This window comes from Echiichthys vipera (assembly GCF_963691815.1).
Source record: "Echiichthys vipera genome assembly, chromosome: 1".
Taxonomy (NCBI): domain Eukaryota; kingdom Metazoa; phylum Chordata; class Actinopteri; order Perciformes; family Trachinidae; genus Echiichthys; species Echiichthys vipera.
In genome coordinates this window covers 42,137,165-42,147,164 of record NC_139826.1, presented here as the reverse complement: position 1 = coordinate 42,147,164, position 10,000 = coordinate 42,137,165, and the positions used below count along the sequence as shown (strand labels likewise).

General features: G+C 58.6%; 1 protein-coding gene across 1 annotated transcript in view; it reads right to left on the bottom strand.

The window, feature by feature from the left end:
- The window catches only part of LOC310946836 (EMILIN-1-A-like), a 32,518-nt gene that overhangs the window by 18,971 nt on the left and 3,547 nt on the right, over window positions 1-10,000 (bottom strand). The window contains exons 2-8 of the mRNA XM_083913401.1: window positions 9,758-9,883; window positions 9,412-9,608; window positions 3,918-4,141; window positions 2,601-2,774; window positions 1,805-2,486; window positions 684-967; window positions 288-594 (exon numbers count right to left, since the gene is read on the bottom strand). Coding sequence (XP_083769527.1) covers window positions 288-594; window positions 684-967; window positions 1,805-2,486; window positions 2,601-2,774; window positions 3,918-4,141; window positions 9,412-9,608; window positions 9,758-9,883 — 1,994 coding nt within the window. The remainder of the gene's footprint in view (window positions 1-287; window positions 595-683; window positions 968-1,804; window positions 2,487-2,600; window positions 2,775-3,917; window positions 4,142-9,411; window positions 9,609-9,757; window positions 9,884-10,000) is intronic.

The following is a 10,000-nucleotide window of genomic DNA, read 5'->3' as shown; positions in this document are numbered from 1 at the left end:
CATCTGCAGGAGTGACTGACACATTGTGAAACTACAGAAAAGTATAAGAATAGAGAACACGAATGTTTGAGACACACGGATCTAAAAACATTGATCATCTCATGAACTCACGAGACACAAAAAGGAAAGAGTTTCAGAGTGAACGTGTTGAAAACCCATTCTGTGTTTTGAGTTTTAAATCAGGGACTTGTTTTTCTTGAATCATACTCATTTGCATATCTGGGGGCAGGCTTCAGTGAGCATCATTTGATTGGCTGATTGGACATATGGGCGTGTCCAGGTCTTACATTGGCTGGTGCACCTCCTGATGTCGCCCCGCAGCCGGCGGACGTCGTCCTCCAGCTCTGGACAGATCTGTGAGCAGCCTCCTCTGCCTGAGTCCAGTCTGAGCTGGAGGCTGTTGATGTGGCTCTGCATGCGCCCCAGTGCATCCTGGGAATGATTCTTCAGCCTCTGCAGCTCGTCCTCCACCTTCCCGCACAGCTCACAGTCCTGCCCCAGAAGCTCCACCTCCGTCACGATTCGGTTAAAGTGTTCGCCGTGATCCCCGGTCAGAGCCTTGATCTTCCGGACGTCGTGGCTCAGATCCACGACCTGGATAAAGATTCCCATGTTGATCATTTTGAATCATCAACATGAACAGGGACAGAAACACACAGGGGACAGTTAAATGTGTGTCTTACCTTGTCCTGCAGAGAGTCTCCAGACACGGACAGGTCTTTGAGTTGAGTGTTAAAGTGACGAATCTGATCCTCGTTGGCGACAACTCTCCACTCCAGAGATTTCTCCGTTGTTCTTTCTCGTTCCCCTCCTGTCCCAGATAGTTCTTTGCCTGTACCTCCTGTAGATCCCCCCCCTGTAGATCCTCCTCCTGTCGATCCTCCTCCCCCTGTAGATCCTCCTCCTGTAGATCCTCCTCCTGTAGACCCTCCCCCTGTAGATCCTCCTCCTGTCGATCCTCCTCCCCCTGTAGATCCTCCCCCTGTAGATCCCCCCCCTGTAGATCCCCCCCCTGTAGATCCTCCCCCTGTAGATCCTCCTCCTGTCGATCCTCCTCCCCCTGTAGATCCTCCTCCCCCTGTAGATCCCCCCCCTGTAGATCCTCCTCCTGTAGACCCTCCCCCTGTAGATCCTCCTCCCCCTGTAGATCCTCCTCCCCCTGTAGATCCTCCTCCTGTAGACCCTCCCCCTGTAGATCCTCCCCCTGTAGATCCTCCTCCCCCTGTAGATCCCCCCCCTGTAGATCCTCCTCCTGTAGATCCTCCTCCCCCTGTAGATCCCCCCCCTGTAGATCCTCCTCCTGTAGACCCTCCCCCTGTAGATCCTCCCCCTGTAGATCCTCCTCCCCCTGTAGATCCTCCCCCTGTAGACCCTCCCCCTGTAGATCCTCCTCCTGTAGATCCTCCTCCTGTAGATCCTCCTCCCCCTGTAGATCCTCCTCCTGTAGATCCTCCTCCCCCTGTAGATCCTCCTCCCCCTGTAGATACTCCCCCTGTAGACCCTCCCCCTGTAGATCCTCCTCCTGTAGATCCTCCTCCCCCTGTAGACCCTCCCCCTGTAGATCCTCCTCCCCCTGTAGATCCTCCCCCTGTAGATCCTCCTCCTCCTGTAGATCCTCCTCCCCCTGTAGATCCTCCTCCCCCTGTAGATCCTCCTCCTCCTGTAGATCCTCCCCCTGTAGATCCTCCTCCCCCTGTAGATCCTCCTCCTGTAGATCCTCCTCCCCCTGTCGATCCTCCTCCTGTAGGTCTCTCTCCATTTCCACCTGCTCCCCACCTTCCTCCTCTGTCTTCCCAGTGACCACCTCCTCTTCCTCCTCCTCCTGCAGACCCTCCACAGCTGCACTCTTCCAGACTCCGACTCAGGACAGATGTATTGTTTTCCAGCTTCAGGAGCCTCTTGTCGTGGTCGTTCACCCTGTCCTTCAGCAGCCCCAGGTCCAGCTCCACGTCTGAGATCCTGAAGGCCTGGTCATCAAACCGATCCAGGAACACTGTCCTCAGGTCCCCCAGCTCTCTGTGGAAGTAGTCCTTCAGGTCGTTCTCCAGGTGTGAGCAACTTTGCTCGGTCCGCTGCACAGTGTTATTGATTCGCCACTCCAGGTCCTTCAGCCGACTGCCCAATCTATCCTCTGTCACCACACCATCCCTCCCACCTCCGACACTTCCAGCACTACCAAACCCTCCTCCTCTGGGGCCACCGTTGTCCTTGTTGCTGCTGCTGCCTCCTCCGCTGAGCTCCTTGTCCAGACGGCTCTGCAGAACATCAACGTTCTCTGAGGCTGAGCTGATCTTTCGCTCAGCGTCGGTGATGCGGTTCTGGAGGTCGTCCACAGTGTCACAGCATCCTTGCAGCCGCACCACCTCCCTCCGCAGCCCGTCCAGGCCCTGCCGATACCGAACGTCCATGGCATTCAGCTGCTTTTCCAGAGCCCGAATGTTGTCTCTCTCCTCCTGCTGCTGTCTGCGCAGATCCTCCACACCAGCCTGGAAAACACACCCGCCCACATACGTGTTTGACTGAAAGCAATCAAAGCCTAACCCCGAGACGATCCGAAACCTTTGTAGTATTTATATTTATTGTCTGAAGGATGAGGATACCTGACAGGAGGAGCAGGACAGCGACACCCTCCTCTCCAGCTCCCTCAGGATCTCCTCCTTCAGCGAATTCAGCCTCCCTCCACCCAGTCCTTCCCCAGACACGTCTCCGCCCAGGTCGTTCCCTTTCCCATTCACCAAGTGGTTGTTGATGCTGACCAGGGTTTTATCGTGGGCCTGTGGGAGCAAAGACACTGCTTCAGTTCAGTACGCTTTTGTCTCCATGTGCAGAGCCGACAGAAGGACATCAGTTCTGCTCGAGGCCTACGCCTTAACGAAGGTGTCCTGAGATAACTTTTGTTTTGATCCGACACCAAATCAAATCCAACCAAACCAAACCAAACCAAATCAAATCAAACCAAACCAAACCAAATCAAATCAAATCAAACCAAACCAAACCAAATCAAATCAAATCAAACCAAACCAAACCAAATCAAACCAAACCCAATCAAATCAAACCAAACCAAATCAAATCAAACCAAATCAAATCAAATCAAATCAAACCAAACCAAATCAAATCAAACCAAATCAAATCAAATCAAACCAAATCAAATCAAACCAAATCAAATCAAATCAAATCAAACCAAACCAAACCAAATCAAATCAAACCAAATCAAACCAAACCAAACCAAATCAAATCAAACCAAATCAAATCAAACCAAACCAAACCAAACCAAACCAAATCAAACCAAACCAAACCCAATCAAACCAAATCAAATCAAACCAAACCAAATCAAATCAAACCAAATCAAATCAAATCAAACCAAACCAAACCAAATCAAATCAAACCAAATTAAATCAAATCAAACCAAACCAAACCAAATCAAACCAAATCAAATCAAATCAAACCAAACCAAACCAAACCAAATCAAACCAAATCAAACCAAACCAAACCAAATCAAATCAAACCAAACCAAATCAAATCAAACCAAACCAAATCAAATCAAATCAAACCAAACCAAATCACATAACATCCCATTGTTGTCTCACCTGTGTGCGGCTGTTGTCTCACCTGTGTGCGGTTGTTGTCTCACCTGTGTGCGGCTGTTGTCTCACCTGTGTGCGGTTGTTGTCTCACCTGTGTGCGGTTGTTGTCTCACCTGTGTGCGGTTGTTGTCTCACCTGTGTGCGGTTGTTGTCTCACCTGTGTGCGGTTGTTGTCTCATCTGTGTGCGGCTGTTGTCTCACCTGTGTGCGGCTGTTGTCTCACCTGTGTGCGGTTGTTGTCTCACCTGTGTGCGGCTGTTGTCTCACCTGTGTGCGGTTGTTGTCTCACCTGTGTGCGGTTGTTGTCTCACCTGTGTGCGGTTGTTGTCTCACCTGTGTGCGGTTGTCCAACTGGTCCAGTTTGGTCTGAATGCTGTGGATGGTCTCTTTGATCTCGGGCTGAGCTGCATCCGCAGGGTTTCTTCCTCCTCCACCGGAGCCTTTGGTGACATCGTGTTCAAAGTGCTGGTTCATGGTGGACTGAAGGTCCTGGAGGCTTTTGGTCAAACGTTGGATCTTCTCCTCCAGCTGCCTCATCTTGTCATTCTCTACTCGTCCTGGAAGAAAAGTATGCAGTGATGTCAGAGCTCCAATCAACCCAGACTTGGCCTTCGCTATGTGTCACACGGCTCCTAAGCCAGAGAGACGTGTCCTGGATGGTTTCCCCGCTCACACCACCGCCCGTCCATCATAAAGGTCCCATCCCTTGTGCAGCCAGCAGCAGGGAAACCCGTCAGGAGATGGGACTCTCATAGGGCTCAGTCCTTAACTGAGGAGACAGAGAGAACATCATCCTGCCTCCCAGACCGAGACAACGCCGACGTGGACAGCGGGTACGCAGCCTCCTGCAGAGTCCTCCTTGGGGCACCAGGGAAACCATCCCCCGTGGCTTTATCGCTGACTTCATCCTGGGCTGGGATGAAGAACGCAGCCACCTCCTGCACGCCCACCAGCAGGCGAGCTCCAGGGAGGACGTTCATGACTCTGGGACGGCGCTCCTGCACGGTGGACTGAAGTAGTTCAGTTAATGGACTTCACCCACTCCAGCCGTAAGAGGGGCGGACAATAAACCAGCTGACAGGCAGAACACCATCGACCCCAACTCGTCAGGGGACCCTACACCAGCTGGACTCCAGACTGCCCTGAGTCGGATCAGACCAGGGAAGGCACCGGGCCGTGATCACACCCACCCTGAGTTTGTGATTCACCAGAGTGCAACAACATCTGCACAGCCCTTCCAAAACCAAACCCGCCTGCTGAAGACCCCAAATCCTACCGACCCATCTCACTGCTCTGCGTCCCATTCAAAGTCCTGGAGAGACTGATCCATAATAGCAGCGAACCAATAGTGGACCCCAACTCCCACAGGAACAAGCTGGGCTCGGCCTCTGCCACTGCCTCTGCCACTGCCTCGGCCTCTGCCACTGCCTCGGCCTCTGCCTCTGCCACTGCCTCTGCCTCTGCCACTGCCACTGCCACTGCCTCGGCCTCTGCCTCTGCCTCTGCCACTGCCACTGCCTCTGCCTCTGCCACTGCCACTGCCTCGGCCTCTACCTCTGCCTCTGCCTCTGCCTCTGCCTCTGCCACTGCCACTGCCTCTGCCACTGCCACTGCCACTGCCACTGCCTCTGCCTCTGCCACTGCCACTGCCTCTGCCTCTGCCTCTGCCACTGCCTCTGCCTCTGCCTCTGCCACTGCCTCTACCTCTGCCACTGCCTCTGCCTCTGCCTCTGCCACTGCCTCTGCCACTGCCACTGCCTCTGCCACTGCCTCTACCTCTGCCACTGCCTCTGCCTCTGCCTCTGCCACTGCCTCTGCCACTGCCTCTGCCTCTGCCACTGCCTCTACCTCTGCCACTGCCTCTGCGTCGGCCTCTACCACTGCCTCTGCCACTGCCTCTGCCACTGCCACTGCCTCTGCCACTGCCTCTGCCTCTGCCACTGCCACTGCCTCTGCCTCTGCCACTGCCTCTGCCTCTGCCACTGCCACTGCCTCTGCCACTGCCACTGCCTCTGCCTCCGCCTCCGCCTCCGCCTATGCCTCTGCCACTGCCTCTGCCACTGCCACTGCCTCTGCCTCTGCCTCTGCCACTGCCTCTGCCACTGCCACTGCCTCTGCCTCTGCCTCTGCCACTGCCTCTGCCACTGCCTCTGCCTCTGCCACTGCCACTGCCACTGCCTCTGCCACTGCCTCTGCCTCTGCCTCTGCCTCTGCCTCTGCCACTGCCTCTGCCTCTGCCACTGCCACTGCCTCTGCCACTGCCTCTGCCACTGCCACTGCCTCTGCCTCTGCCTCTGCCACTGCCTCTGCCACTGCCACTGCCTCTGCCTCTGCCTCTGCCACTGCCTCTGCCACTGCCTCTGCCTCTGCCACTGCCACTGCCTCTGCCACTGCCACTGCCTCTGCCTCTGCCTCTGCCTCTGCCTCTGCCTCTGCCACTGCCTCTGCCTCTGCCACTGCCACTGCCTCTGCCTCTGCCTCTGCCACTGCCTCTGCCACTGCCTCTGCCACTGCCTCTGCCACTGCCTCTGCCTCGGCCTCTGCCACTGCCTCTGCCTCGGCCTCTGCCACTGCCTCTGCCACTGCCACTGCCTCTGCCTCTGCCTCTGCCACTGCCTCTGCCACTGCCACTGCCACTGCCTCTGCCTCTGCCTCTGCCTCTGCCTCTGCCACTGCCTCTGCCTCTGCCACTGCCACTGCCTCTGCCTCTGCCTCTGCCACTGCCACTGCCACTGCCTCTGCCACTGCCTCTGCCACTGCCTCTGCCTCGGCCTCTGCCACTGCCTCTGCCTCGGCCTCTGCCACTGCCTCTGCCACTGCCTCTGCCTCTGCCACTGCCTCTGCCACTGCCACTGCCTCTGCCTCTGCCTCTGCCACTGCCTCTGCCACTGCCTCTGCCACTGCCTCTGCCTCGGCCTCTGCCACTGCCTCTGCCTCGGCCTCGGCCACTGCCTCTGCCACTGCCTCTGCCTCTGCCTCTGCCACTGCCTCTGCCTCTGCCTCTGCCACTGCCACTGCCTCTGCCTCTGCCTCTGCCACTGCCTCTGCCTCGGCCTCTGCCTCTGCCTCTGCCTCTGCCACTGCCTCTGCCTCTGCCTCTGCCACTGCCTCTACCTCTGCCACTGCCTCTGCCTCGGCCTCTACCACTGCCTCTGCCACTGCCTCTGCCACTGCCACTGCCTCTGCCACTGCCTCTGCCTCTGCCACTGCCTCTGCCTCTGCCTCTGCCACTGCCTCTGCCTCTGCCACTGCCTCTGCCACTGCCTCTGCCACTGCCACTGCCTCTGCCACTGCCTCTGCCTCTGCCACTGCCTCTGCCTCTGCCTCTGCCTCTGCCACTGCCTCTGCCTCTGCCACTGCCTCTGCCTCTGCCACTGCCTCTGCCTCTGCCTCTGCCTCTGCCACTGCCTCTGCCTCTGCCTCTGCCACTGCCTCTGCCACTGCCACTGCCTCTGCCACTGCCTCTGCCTCTGCCACTGCCTCTACCTCTGCCACTGCCTCTGCCTCTGCCTCTGCCACTGCCTCTGCCTCTGCCTCTGCCACTGCCTCTACCTCTGCCACTGCCTCTACCACTGCCTCTGCCACTGCCTCTGCCACTGCCACTGCCTCTGCCACTGCCTCTGCCTCTGCCACTGCCTCTGCCTCTGCCTCTGCCTCTGCCCCTGCCTCTGCCTCTGCCTCTGCCTCTACCTCTGCCACTGCCACTGCCTCTGCCACTGCCACTGCCTCTGCCTCTGCCACTGCCTCTGCCACTGTCTCTGCCACTGCCTCTGCCACTGTCTCTGCCACTGCCTCTGCCACTGTCTCTGCCACTGCCTCTGCCACTGTCTCTGCCACTGCCTCTGCCTCTGCCACTGCCTCTGCCTCTGCCACTGCCACTGCCTCTGCCTCTGCCTCTGCCTCTGCCACTGCCTCTGCCTCTGCCTCTGTCTCTGCCACTGCCTCTGCCACTGCCTCTGCCTCTGCCACTGCCTCTGCCTCTGCCTCTGCCTCTGCCACTGCCTCTGCCTCTGCCTCTGCCTCTGCCTCTGCCTCTGCCTCTGCCACTGCCACTGCCACTGCCTCTGCCACTGCCACTGCCTCTGCCACTGCCTCTGCCTCTGCCTCTGCCTCTGCCACTGCCTCTGCCTCTGCCTCTGCCACTGCCTCTGCCTCTGCCTCTGCCTCTGCCACTGCCTCTGCCACTGCCTCTGCCTCTGCCACTGCCTCTGCCACTGCCACTGCCTCTGCCTCTGCCTCTGCCACTGCCTCTGCCACTGCCACTGCCACTGCCTCTGCCTCTGCCACTGCCTCTGCCTCTGCCTCTGCCTCTGCCACTGCCTCTGCCTCTGCCTCTGCCACTGCCTCTGCCTCTGCCTCTGCCTCTGCCACTGCCTCGGCCTCTGCCTCTGCCTCTGCCACTGCCACTGCCTCTGCCACTGCCTCTGCCTCTGCCTCTGCCTCTGCCTCTGCCTCTGCCTCTGCCTCTGCCTCTGCCACTGCCACTGCCACTGCCTCGGCCTCTGCCACTGCCTCTGCCTCTGCCTCTGCCTCTGCCTCTGCCACTGCCTCTGCCACTGCCTCTGCCACTGCCTCTGCCTCTGCCTCTGCCTCTGCCACTGCCACTGCCACTGCCTCTGCCTCTGCCTCTGCCACTGCCTCTGCCACTGCCTCTGCCACTGCCTCTGCCTCTGCCTCTGCCTCTGCCTCGGCCACTGCCTCTGCCTCTGCCTCTGCCTCTGCCACTGCCACTGCCTCTGCCTCTGCCTCTGCCTCTGCCACTGCCTCTGCCACTGCCTCTGCCACTGCCTCTGCCTCTGCCTCTGCCTCTGCCACTGCCTCTGCCTCTGCCACTGCCTCTGCCTCTGCCTCTGCCTCTGCCACTGCCTCTGCCACTGCCTCTGCCACTGCCTCTGCCTCTGCCTCTGCCTCTGCCACTGCCTCTGCCTCTGCCTCTGCCTCTGCCACTGCCTCTACCACTGCCTCTGCCACTGCCACTGCCTCTGCCTCTGCCTCTACCTCTGCCTCTGCCACTGCCTCTACCTCTGCCTCTACCTCTGCCTCTGCCACTGCCTCTGCCACTGCCTCTGCCTCTGCCTCTGCCTCTGCCACTGCCACTGCCTCTGCCTCTGCCACTGCCACTGCCTCTGCCACTGCCTCTGCCTCTGCCTCTGCCTCTGCCTCTGCCACTGCCTCTGCCTCTGCCACTGCCTCTGCCTCTACCTCTGCCTCTGCCACTGCCTCTACCTCTGCCTCTGCCTCTGCCACTGCCACTGCCTCTGCCACTGCCTCGGCCTCGGCCTCGGCCTCTGCCTCTGCCTCTGCCACTGCCACTGCCTCTGCCTCTGCCACTGCCTCTGCCACTGCCTCTGCCACTGCCTCTGCCACTGCCTCTGCCTCTGCCTCTGCCACTGCCTCGGCCTCGGCCTCTGCCACTGCCTCTGCCTCTGCCTCGGCCTCGGCCTCGGCCTCGGCCTCGGCCTCTGCCACTGCCTCTGCCACTGCCTCTGCCACTGCCTCGGCCTCGGCCTCTGCCTCTGCCACTGCCACTGCCTCTGCCTCTACCTCTGCCTCTGCCACTGCCTCGGCCTCGGCCTCTGCCTCTGCCACTGCCACTGCCTCTGCCTCTACCTCTGCCTCTGCCACTGCCTCTGCCTCTGCCACTGCCTCGGCCTCGGCCTCTGCCTCTGCCTCTGCCACTGCCTCGGCCTCGGCCACTGCCTCTACCTCTGCCTCGGCCTCGGCCTCGGCCTCTGCCACTGCCACTGCCTCTGCCTCTGCCTCGGCCTCGGCCTCGGCCTCTGCCCCTGATCATAAACAAACACAATGAATGAATGAATCCACTCACCGCTGGTTCCTCCCGTGGACCCAGATCCAGAGTGTCCTGGTCTGGGCTCAGGTCTGGTGGACGAGGTCTGGGTCCCTGCTCCTCCAACTGGACCCTGATTGCAGTCCCCTCCACTGTAACCATGGCAACACTTCCACTCCATCTCCGTCACCATCTTGTACGCCACTTTGTAGCGCGGCCTCATGAAGGTCCGGTACCTGCAGAGACATGAATGGATGAATCTGACAGATCTGCCAAACTTTCACCTTATATATAAATATATAATATATTATAATATATAATTTTATATATATTTATAATATATTATACATATAATTATCATATCTTAAAGTGTGTGTGGACTCACAGCACCGCGCGGCTGCACGCTCCGCTGCCCCAGCTGCACGGGTGATAATCAGGCTTCACGTAGGTTTCCACTCCGTCCTCCACCACACAGCTCACCGTCTTAGTGAGCACGAACGCACACCAGTTCCTGTTCCACACACACAGACACACACACACACACACACACACACACACACACACACACACACACACACGTCATAAGGATGATGTCATGATGAAGCCTTTGGATCGACTGAAGGTTTTT